Source organism: Dermochelys coriacea, chromosome 6 (genome assembly GCF_009764565.3).
Source record: "Dermochelys coriacea isolate rDerCor1 chromosome 6, rDerCor1.pri.v4, whole genome shotgun sequence".
NCBI classification, from domain to species: Eukaryota; Metazoa; Chordata; order Testudines; family Dermochelyidae; genus Dermochelys; species Dermochelys coriacea.
The window spans coordinates 63271313-63283703 of record NC_050073.1 but is presented as its reverse complement, the minus strand read 5'-3'; the positions used below and the strand labels follow the sequence as shown (position 1 = coordinate 63283703).

Genomic DNA, 12391 nt, shown 5'->3' with positions numbered 1-12391 from the left:
TAACACAGTTTGGTCAGTCAAATTACAAAATTCAGCTCATAATTCCCCACTGCTGCAGCTCCACCAGTGGTAAAAAAACATGAAAAGAAAGCATAGAAGGGCTCAGGCATTTTTACTATTGTCATACAAGTCATGATTGAGCTGGAAGCTCAGTCTGTATATAGCTGCAATATGAAACTGCCTGGAAGCATGCATTTATAATTAAATATAAATAATGTAATTGCTATTTGAATGCATTTTTACAGAAATATAATCATATTTAAGTAAACTTCCTGTTCTAGTTAGGGAGTTTTATGAATGCAGGGCACTTCTTCCTTAAGTTTCCACAAAGGCCAACTGAGGAGCATAATTGTAGTATTGCCATCTGTAAGGGATTGTCTACACTTAAAAGGCTGCAGCTGCCTCAGTGAAGATGCTACTTATCCTGATGAGAGCTCCTCCTGTTGGCACAGGTAATCCACCCCCTGAGAGTCAGTAACTATGTTGATGGGAGAAGCACCATCTGTACCAAGGGTTAGGTTGGTATAACTCAAAAAGAGTACTTGTGGCACCTTAGAGACTAATAAATTTATTTGAGCGTAAGCTTTCATGAGCTACAGCTCACTTCATCGGATGCATGTCATTTAGATATGTCATGGATTTTCCACATCCCTGAGCATCATAGTTATATCGACAAGCTACTAATGTAGACACAGCCTCAGTGATCAAAAATCTCGAGTTGGGCATGGGATTGGCATAAAAACTAGATTTAAAAAAATGTATTCTTTGTCGTCTTGGGTTGTTTTTCATTCATTTTCCCACATTCTCCTCAACCATAACACTTAATAACTTTTTTTAATGAAAGCTGAGATTCCTGCCTAATCAGATACCTTCCGGAGCTGGGGCTTTAAAAACGCCAAATGTCATGAGTTGACAACACTGTTTGGGTCTGTCATAAATATAAAGGGAAGGGTAACCACCTTTCTGTATACAGTGCTATAAAATCCTTCCTGGAAAGAGGCAACATCCTGTTACCTGTAAAGGGTTAAGAAGCTCTGCTAACCTGGCTGGCACCTGACCCAAAGGACCAATAAGGGGACAAGATACTTTCAAATCTTTATGGGGCGGAGGGGGAGGAAGGCTTTTGTTTATGCTCTTTGTTTATTGTGGTTGGTCTCTCTTGGGACTGAGAGAGGCCAGGCAGAAATCCATCTTCTCCAACCCATCCTAATCCAAGTCTCCAATTTTGCAACCAGTATAGGTAAGCCAGGCAAGGCAGATTATTTATCTTTTGTTTTATGTGAATTTTCCCTGTGTTAAGAGGGAGGTTTATTCCTGTTTTCTGTAACTTTAAGGTTTTGCCAGAGGGGGATCCTCTGTGTTTTGAATCTGAATACCCTGTAAAGTATTTTCCATCCTGATTTTACAGAGATTATTTTTATCTATCTATTTTTTTAACAAAATCCTTCTTTTAAGAACCTGACTGACTTTTCCATTGTTCCAAGATCCAGGGGTTTGGGTCTTTGAGGATTTTCTAACCAATTGGTTAGGATATGATTGCTGTCTAAATATATGAGGGATAGATACAGGAGAGGGAAAGGAATTATTTAAGCTCAGCACTAATGTGGACACAAGAACAAATGGGTATAAACTGGCCACCAGGAAATTTAGACTTGAAATTAGACGAAGGTTTCTAACCATCAGAGGAGTGAAGTTTTGGAATAGCCTTCCAAGGGAAGCAGTGGGGGCAAAAGATCCATCTGGTTTTAAGATTCTACTCAAGTTTATGGAGGAGATGGTATGATGGGATAATGTGATTTTGGTAATTAATTGATCTTTAAATATTCAGGGTAAATAGGCTTAATCCCCTGAGATGGGATATTAGATGGATGGGATCTGAGTTACCCAGAAAAGAATTTTCTGTAGTATCTGGCTGGTGACTCTTGCCCATATGCTCAGGGTTTAGCTGATTGCAATATTTGGGGTTGGGAAGGAATTTTCCTCCAGGGCAGTTTGGAAGAGGCCCTGGATGTTTTTCGCCTTCCTCTGTAGAATGGGGCATGGGTCACTTGCTGGAGGATTCTCTGTTCCTTGAAGTCTTTAAACCACGATTTGAGGACTTCAATAGCTCAGACATAGGTGAAGTTTTTCGTAGGAGTGGGTGGGTGAGATTGTGTGGCTTGCGTTGTGCAGGAGGTCAGACTAGATCAGAATGGTCCCTTCTGACCTTAGTATCTATGATATTATTCTCAAGCCTCCCCAAGAAAGGGGATGTGTAGGGTTTGGGGGGATATTTTGAGGGGAAGACATCTCCAAATAGTCTCTTTCCCTGTTCTTTTGTTTAAAATGCTTGGTGGTGGCAGCATACTGTTCAAGGACAAGGCAAATTTTGTACCTTGGGGAAGTTTTTAACCTAAGCTGGTAAGAATAAGTTTAAGGGGTCTTTCATGCAGGTCCCCACATCTGTACCTTAGAGTTCAGAGGGGGGAAGGAACCCTGACAGGGTCACTCTAAAGTTAAATCTTTAATAGTTTCACTATACCTACAGCATGGTATTTTGGCAAGGTGAAATCTTGTGGCGCTTGTAATACTAGATTAAAATAATTCTGATGTCCAGTTTAACAAATTTTAAAGTACTTAGTTTCTAAATATAAGTTGTCCTCTGAATTGAATGTATTCTATCTTTCATTTCTTAATGCCCTGTGAAATGGTAACTCCTTTATTTCTGACTGTGTAGCTCAATGGCAGACTTCTATCTTGTGTTATGCAAAATTTATACAACTGAAAGTTTTAAAGATACCTTACAATAAAATATTAAATGGTGGGAATGGATTGCTGAAGTGAAAGATATGGTAACCTGTGTTAACAGAATCATATAGCATTCCCACATTCTTCGCTGGTTAAGACTTTTAGCTTTGGTTATTGAAGTAAACTTAAGCCTCATCTTACATTGGGGGCTTTCTCTGAACATTTTAATGTTGCAATGGCAGTACGAGGTCTTAAAGTACTCTACTAGGTGGTAGGAAGAACATAAGGGGTAGAGCTCTTTACCATAGTGAAAGTGTCTTTCTGAGATGATTTGAGTTTAGTAAATGTTTGTCGTCTTGGTGCTGGGTCATCTTAAAAGTGCAATTCAGTATAGGCCTGAGTGACACAGAAAGCCGCTTATGCACCTGATCATTAATTCCTGTGCCCCGTACAGTAGGAATGCAAATCTGAGTCTCAACTCACCCAGTATTTTGTGTCCTTCATCTCACCTCTATTGGTATGGGTTGGAGGTGAGAGTGGCTTTTTGTAAGCATGTAAGTATTCAGAGGGGCTGCCATGAAGTCTAACTTTTTTTTCTCTTTCCTTGCAGTACTTGGGTCATGTGGAAGTGGATGAATCGAGAGGAATGCATGTCTGTGAAGATGCTGTGAAGAGATTGAAAGCTGTATGTATATCTGTTTCATCAAAATGTTGGCTCATGTGCTGTGAATGTTATGATTCTATTCTATTCTATGATTCTGGCAATAGCATTCCAGTTTCAAGTTGTGCACTTTTCACCTTATGTAAGAAAAACAGTTGGATCATTTACAAGACCCACTGCATGTGATTATAGAGGCGCATGTTAATCTGGGAGTCAGAGGGGAGAGAGTTAAGTCTATTCTTCCTAGTTGTAGTAGCTAGTAGATATTTTCAAAGAAGGGTTAGATAAAGAAAAATGGAGACAACAGTGACCCATACTGAATTGTTGTCCATAAGAGATTTTATTTTACTGGTATTGATTAGATATGAAGAATGGCCTCTCCCTCTGGAGTCTGCCACTTACCAGTACTATTGCACCCCTTAAACGGCGCCTTATTACACTCCTTCCACTCGTTATTACACACAGCACTACTGCTTGATTTGGGCTCCTCTTTCCTAAGCAAAATAGACTAGTAGCATTACTTCATGCATGCCAAGCTTGGATCTGCTCAAAATGGCCTAAAAGATTATGTGGTTGTGATGTCAGTATGATGGGCTGCTCTTAGTTTGGCTTCTGTAAACATTTGTTCCTGTGAACAGCACTTGTTCAAATGCTTTCTACTCCTGCATCTCACTTTAGGAGATTGTATCATCTATATCCTGTAGTGCTGTTGCCACAAAACCCTGTGAAACTAATGAAGTCCAGTCGGTCAATTTTTTATCTAGGAATCAGGCTCCAAAAATCTTGAAGGTTAGGAGGGAAAATAAAATTCACAACAGGAATAATCCTAACTGTGAAGGATACAGAACTCCAGTCCCTTTTATCATTTCCCCTATACATCTTGGCTGTGTAACTTCCTCAGTGAAGCAGTTTCATGGAGCTTATGTTCAGTAGCGCAGCAAAATTACTTAAAGCAGGTGGTGTTGCTGCACCTTTGCAAATTTAAGGCATCTGCTGCCAGACTTCATTTTTAGGGAGTGTCACATGGTTTCTCACTTGAGTTTCTTCTCTGCTAACATACATAAGAGTTGTTATAGATTTTCTTTTCCACGTCATGTTATGATATAAAGTTTCTGAACTGACTTCAGTGCTTTGATTAAAATTAATCTTAAATCTTTTATTTCATTTCTACCCCAGCCAATTTATAGCAACATGTTAAAGCTACACTCCATCCGTTCTTATTCAATGTAGCAGTGATTGGTTGCTATTTTCCTAACAGGGTTACAGATAATAATGTAAATGAGGCACATTGTCCTTTGTCAGATTGTTTTTTATGTAGCTAAAAACACAAATATAGACTGACCACACTATCGAGATGCATTCATTTTTGTCCTGTTCTGTCTAGGTTCTTATACTTCCCTCATTGATGTAATGTCGAAGCTCCTTCTGTTAGTATATTAAGTGACATGGCTAACATCTGTTGTGCAGCTTATTCTTTTACTTTTCCTCTCCCCCCCCCCACCCCCCCGAGGCAGAATTGTGTGCAGAATGGAGTGTTCTGTTCTGGTAGTTTTTAAAAAAAAAAAAAAAAAAAAATAAAACCTGAAGCCCAAAAGCCAGTTAAGTATGACTAAACTTAACTAGTAAAATATGTACCCATTAAAAGTTCTTAAAGCACAGTGCGTACTGTTTCTTTGGAATCCGTACAAGAGCAGGTATCCGATACTAGCTTGCTTGAACTACCTATTTATATACCAAACTTAAATTGAGAATAAAAGTTAAAGGTTTACCTACTTTTCCTGTGGACAGCTAAATATATTCCTTGTAAATAGTTTAATTACCTGAATAGCCTGATAGATTATTTTAAATTGTGGACAAGTTTCCAAACTTAATTCAGCATTCAAGGTGGAGATAGCTTTTCTGCTGGTAAGAATCTAAAGGAGGTATTTGAATTATTCATTGTGAGTCTGATACAGAAAGTGTGACAACAGCACATGCCTATTCCAATGTCTGTCGTCTTAGTCCTGTCTGCCAGCTTGGAACCTGAGAAACAGACATAAAATTCTCAGCCATGCTACCTACTGTAAGACTATTGAGCCTACTTTTGGCAGGGATTTTTTTAAATGGTGAAACTCCATGAAATTGACGTTCATTTGGAGTTTGTTGTTAGCATTTAAGACACTATCATTTGGGTTTTATTTTTGGAATATTTCCCTCTAATGTCTTAGGAATCGGATTATTTGAAGCTCTTTACTTTTTTTTTAAGGCTCTTGTGTGTGTCTGCCATGTGCAAGATTACTAAAATATATGGCTTATTTCCGGCAGTAGCATTTTGGCATCCAACAATGGAATTAATCCTTAAGAGGGATTCTTGCTTTCATCCTAGATTGGTAAATTGAGCCACTCATCTTCTGCCCTATAGCCAAATATAACAGTTTGGCCTACAATCCTCTGACTTCGTTTAGGGAATGTCTGACCTTGAGAAGATTTACTTCTCATATGGTTACAATGCCTTTAAAACTGTTGCCTGTTCTGATTTTATGCAACTCTGACTTTTTTTTTTGCAGCGAGTGTATTGTTTTCTCAAAATCCAGTCAATAGGAAGAATGGACATAGGATATACCTAGTTACAAGCAGGAGGGAACAGGTGATAGCAGTCTAGAGTTGTCAAAATGCTTGCTTGTCTGGCAGCTCATCAATAGTTACTTATTTTTTCTTTCTATATTTGTTTTAATAGTGTGGGATTTTTCCAAATTCCAGTTTTCTGGACTGTAATCAATAGAATCTAGCAAATACATTATGAATGGTCTTCCACTTCTTAGGCCTGACTCATCAGCCCAAACAAAATTTTATGGGATCCTTCAGGAAGAGTGTAAAACAGGAATCTCATTGAGAAAATAATTTTTAAATCTTTTTCTAATGTCCCCCCCAAAAAAAAAAATACAAATTGACTTCTCCAATACATTTCCCGATTTTTAGAGGGTTTTGTTGTTACCTCTTAGTTGATTGTAGCATATTGACCAGTGTATCTTGCAGAACTAAAATTCACAGGTCTGACTTTTCATTGCAGTAGAATAGCTTCAAGAGTCACTTCAGCTATATAAAGCCTCTGGATAGTGAGACCCCGCTAACCCTGATGTCTGCACTGTGCCCAACATTTAGTTTGTGACCTGATTAGTGATAACGCCTTCATTTTGAAACTTGAATACATGAGGAAAGTGTCAGAGAATCAAAGATCCCATTATAAATACAGTGCAGGATTAATCTTCCATGGGTGAGGTCATGGCCTACAAAGTGATTGCACTCGGAGAATGAATCTGAAGTGTTGCTTAAAACTGCACTTGGATGAGGAAATAGACTGCATCTAAACATATGATTTTATTTCCATCTCCATCCCATGAGTAGTCAACAAGAGGTACTGTAGCCAGAAAAAGATAAAAGCAGTACTACAGCTAAGATTGAGTGGTACTTTCATGTTTTGATGTTGGAAGTTTAGAAAAATAAATTTGAAAAAAAATATTCAAAGAAATTTCTGTAACTGTAGCATATTCTATTACTGCAAGTTAATAGTCAGGATGATTTTACTTAATGCCTCCCCGGTAGAATAGACACTTAAAGTACGTTTAGAATTTCATTGCTTTTGAAGCCCCTTGTCCTATTTTGGTGCAGTGGCACAGCAATCTTGTTTATAATTAAGGGGTCATTACATCCATTTGTCATCTTATTAATATTCTTCTTGTGGACAATGGGGCTTGCACTTTTCTATTGATGGGCTGTATTACCAGTTGGATTTAAATTGCACATATATTAGTGTTGATACTTAGACACTATATACAATACATACAATTTTTTTAAACCACTTTGTCAATTAAAGAAAAGTATAGTGCAAATTGAAAAATCAATAACTTCATGCAGGAGTTAAACTTGCAGATCTCTGTTGTATGCGACTCCTGTGCAAGGAGACAGTACAAAGACAAGACTGTACTTTCTTGTCTTGTGTCGTATCTGTTTTGGCTTTAAGTTGCTTTAGTGTGTACTACCAGTTTCTAACTTGCCATTTTTTATAAAAAATGATGCATTTCTTTTAATATATGTTCTTGTTTTAGCAGGTAAAAGAAACGTAATTTAATTTGTTTTTAAAACATACATTAGTTATCTCTAAACTATTAACTCTTAGTGCTGTTTAAAAAACATTTTGCATGTTGTCTTCCCATTAACTTTTTCCTGGGGTGTTTTAAAGAAAAAAAAATTTCATGTTTAACAAGTGCTTTGCTGAGAGCAAAATTAATTAACTATCCCTGTAAAAATGAGGTTGCTTCTGGTGAATCTGTTTAGCTTTTGCTACATCTTTTAAAAGCTGTTACTTAGTTTAATACAATAGATGTTACTCAACTTGGCAGCAGCATCCAGCCACTTCTCATTAGGTACACCAGTGTGATTAATTCATTAGTTCCCCTACTAATATTCAGTATGTCTCGTCCAAATAGAGGAGGTTTTGCTTTTAAAAAAAACTTTCTTTGGAGCCTCTTTGCTGATATAAACCTTATGTAAGAACATCTCCAAGTTTAAAGAATTTATGTACGTTTAAATAGTAAAATGTATAGTAAACATTAAATTACATCTGAAAAGAATCACAGGCTGAGAATGGAGGCAGGGGCAGCAGGAAGTCAGAAAATGCAAGGTTAAGATTGATGCTCCCTTCTCAGTTTTGAGTTTCCTGGCTTTAGTGGTGTCACAACCTTAGCTTTGTCTAAATATAGAATTTTGTGTTTTAACAATCAGTTTGAATCTCAGGATATGTATAAACATGCAGATCTTTAGTATAAAAAGGCTTAACTATTGGAACATTGGTATAGATGGTTTCTTAAACTGCAGTGGGGAATGAGATGAGATTTTTCCCTGCCATAGGTAGAGGTATCCTCTGCGGGTTACTGCTATACCATTAGATTGTGAGCCTTCCTGTAGGAAACCATCTTTTGTTGGCAGAGAGATGAGCTGAATTATCTAACATATCTTTCACCTCAAACTTGAATAATTCTATGACCTTGTGGCACAGTGTGCCACCTCTGCAAATAATTTAGAGGGATAGCAAAGGCAGCATCATGCTCTTTAGGAGCCAGCCATTAATTATTGAATGAACATGCATATAGACATGGGCTATGAGTGAGCAAGTGTTTGGGTTCTAGCTCAAGAAGATTGTACCTACCTCAGATGTATCTGAGTGTTAGTCTCTTGTTAAACTTTGGCACCAAAGATGAAGCCAGTAAAATATGAATGAATGAAATGGCTTGGCAAATTACACTTGAAATTTGCACATCTTACCCAATTAACTTGTCTATTTTTGTTTAACACCCCCACCACCAAAATCAAGCCCATGGTGTGAAGATATGCAGAGCACTGGAGTTCAATTATTTCACTGAACCACCTTCCCTCTGTGAGCTGACTTCTGTTGGATATACTTCAGAGGTGCCTTGTTCATCCTGAGGATCTGGGAAGTACAATGAATTTGTAGTGTTCCTCTTTTGTGTAAAGAGGTAACATTGAAAGGCTTCAAAATAAGTGTTGTGAGGAAACTTCTCTTGAAAGTGGGACAATTAAAGCACAGATAAAGAGGCTCTTCAAGATTCCTGGTAGGGGGTATAGGACACCCAGGATGTAGGGAAGTGCGAGAGAAGGGTGGGCACCAAAAATTATCCATATTGTAGAGTACTTACCAAGCTTAATTCTTTGTTTAGCTTGAACAGCTTCAATTTAAAAAACAGGCTTCTGAAACAGGTGAACTTCTTGGCCATCTAGAATTTAAAAAAAGCAAAACAAAAACCCCTTCAAAAACAGCAAAAATTTCTTGGCTTTCGGAGGAAATTGAGGGAGCACACGGAAGCAGACCTGCAGAACTTTCAGCCCAGAGCATGTTTTTTATGGCTGAGTTCTAAATACCAAAAACTGGTTTATAGTGGAAATGGGGTCCCAAAAGTGTCTGTCTCTGTATTTAACTTTGTGCTATATGGCCAATTTTAGATGTTTCTCCAGTTTGCAAATATTCGTCTTGGGAATCCTCATTTTAGTGTGAAGCAAACTCTTAGCTGTGATAAAAATTAAAAATTTACATTTCTCAGTGGTCTTAAACTACAGAAACTGGATTGTTTAATCTCCACACCTGCTGCCAAGTTCAATTTATAACCATACTAAAGAGGACTAAACAGGGAGACTGCTGCCGACAAAATAACCACTTTGCATGGAATTGGGTCTCGGGTTCAGTTCAGTTCTCATTTCCCTCTTTTCACCAGTTTTGGGGCTGTAGCTTCTGATCTTATTAGCACTCCGTGTAAAACCTGTTTATCTGCATTTTCATGGGATTTTTCACATTTGCCTATCGCATCTTCTATGGATAACTCTAAACTCCCCTTACTTTCCCTCTATTTCCCAACTCTTGTATGTGCTTGTTGGTTTGAAACTCTGGGACACTTTAGCTACCTACAGTAATAGCACTCGACTTGTCCCCCCTGTTCCTCCAGGAAAGGAAGTTCTTCAAAGGCTTCTTTGGAAAAGTAAGTTTAATGCCTCATTTGTGCTTGCACTATAAGGAGTTACATCCCTGGTATAGCACTGTCATAGATCAGAGTGTTATAGAAGCCACAACAATCAATTTCAGAATGTCTGCTTCTGACTGAGTTGACCTGGAATGACACTTGTCAAGAAAAGAATCTGGGTAAAAGGCAGCTCAAAATAACAATCTAATGACAATCCGGCTGATTATATGCAAAATTCCAGTTTTTAAATGGTTTGGTCTCCCTGACAAAACCACAGCACTAGATTGGTAATGCTGTTAATACTTCCCCTCTGGTCTCCTGAGCTCAGATTTGGACTAGGTCATATGGAAGCCAGACTGATGTATTAGAAGTTTGTCCACATCCTGAAATCATTGCAAACTTGACCATACTCTGCCCTGAACTGCCACTTTTGATAGTGTAAGGAGAATATACTCATAGGCACAGTGCTATATTATGCCTCCCTTTCCTGAGAACCAAATTAATTTAAGGCCATATGAGGACGGGGCAAAAACTTAGGTGTGGTTTTGTTTTATTTTTCTTACTGAAGTTAAGATAACGTATAACAGTGGTTCTCAAACTTTTTTTTACTGGTAACCCCTTTCACATAGCAAGCCTCTGAGTACAACCCCCTTATAAATTAAAAACACTTTTTAAAGTATATATTTAATACCATTATAAATGCTGGAGGCAAAGTGGAATTGGGGTGGAGGCTGATAGCTCACGACCCCCCATGTAGTAACCTTGCGACCCACTGAGGGATACTGACCCCCCGTTTGAGAACCCCTGATGTATAACACTTTGGGATTCAGAAACCTGCTGTCTGCAATATTTTGTTTCAGTGCAACGCTACTCAGGAAAGCAACCTCTTATGTCTAGGAGATTGGCGCTGTGTGTGTAAACATAAACTCTCCATGTTGGTGTACTGTACCAAAAGTTATTTTGCGTGGGCACACGTTCTTGTAGGGCAGAGATTGTAATCCTCTAACAAATCAAATTGCATTCCTTTAGTACATCAGTAATCTGTGCCTTCCTTGTACATGGGGAACAGCAGCTATGTTAAATCATTTTAAAAGGCTTTAACTTTGCTTTAATTTATACAGGACAAATAAGAGGATTTGATTTTCAGATGTCTTATAAATTGTAAGCTTAGCTTAAACACCTGTTAGTGGTTTGAATTTTAAAATGTTCTTATTTACTGCTTAAAGAGGAAAAGCTTTTATGGCAGATTCTCTGATCAGAAGTTTCTTCCACCTTGCTTGGGGAGTAAAAGCAGAATTTCAGTAGACCTTTGGAGAAAACTGAAGTTCTTTGAGTAGATGCAGCCATGTATTCCAATACACTGGAGCCAGACAATCTTGCCCAGCAGTACCTGTAGGGGTGGCAATTGTGCCTTGTAGCTGTAGCCACTCCCATAGCTACGAGGCTATGCTGCCCCAGCCACTCCCCATCCCCAGTTCCTTTTCACCACCCATGGCTGGAGTCAGAGCTCTGTGTGGTAGTCACCTCAAGTTTTCTACCTCCCAGTTTTCTGAGTTGTTTTTTCTCTTCATGTATATAGTCAGTAATACTATGGATAGTGTTAGTGAAGTTTAATGAGTTAGGATACTTGTAGCCCTGCGTGATGCACTCACCAGTGTTCAACACTGCCTGTCCGGGGGGAGGGGGGGGGCGGGATTTCTGAATAGCAATCCCTATATGTTACTTGCTGGGTTTAGGTGAGGGATACGCTAAGGAGTGGTGCTCCATTTGTAAGTTTTCCAAAAGAACTCAGGTGGCCAGAGACTTAAGCGTGAAGCAGTACTTTCTCAAGCAGGCTGTAAGGCCTGAGGGCCACATCTGATTGGTGGTCATCTTTGGACTCTGTGATTGAGGCACTCTGCTTTTCAGTGCTGGAGTCTCCCCCCAAGAGATGGAGGAGCCATTCACCCTCTGTGGGCGCTGAGGAAGAAGTCCCATAAAACTAATCAGGATCATCTCAGGGCTTTTGGAGTCTCCTCTTCTGAAAAGGGTACAGACCAGCACCATACCACTTTCAGCCCACAGGTTTGAGCAGGTCCATCAGATACTCTGGTACCAGGCTGAGACCACAGAGAACCTGTACAGTTGATTCCAGTTCCGGTTTTAGGGTGTCCATTGAGTCTGGTACTGATGCATCAACCCAGACACTGACTGTCTCCATGCTGGTGGCATATCAGGTGGCTACAGATTTACTCTGCCTGTCTGTTCCAGACTCTACACTTGTCCAGCACTTTTTTGAGGCCACAGCCTCCACCGTCTTGTCGACACCATCTGGTCATGTCATAGACACACAGGGTCCATCAACTCTGCAGCCTATAGAATTGAGGCCAGAGCCAGGCCCAGCACAGAGGACCTCGTTGGCACTGGTACACTCCTCAGCACCGACATTGTGTCCATAGGAAATCCCGCCTTCTGCTTCTGTACTGCTGCTGACCTGTGTACCTATGCCTTCCCC

General features: G+C 39.2%; 1 protein-coding gene across 20 annotated transcripts in view; it reads left to right on the top strand.

Annotated features, from left to right (window-relative positions):
• NUMB (NUMB endocytic adaptor protein) overlaps positions 1–12391 on the top strand; it is a 148405-nt gene that overhangs the window by 110617 nt on the left and 25397 nt on the right. For 8 of the 20 annotated variants that reach the window (XM_038404428.1, XM_038404427.1, XM_038404434.1 and 5 more), the window contains one exon: positions 3338–3412. In XM_038404428.1, coding sequence (XP_038260356.1) covers positions 3338–3412 — 75 coding nt within the window. Of the gene's footprint in view, positions 1–3337; positions 3413–9837; positions 9916–12391 lie in introns of all 20 variants that reach the window. The other 12 variants (XM_038404424.2, XM_038404431.1, XM_038404430.2 and 9 more) reach the window with 2 other exon arrangements.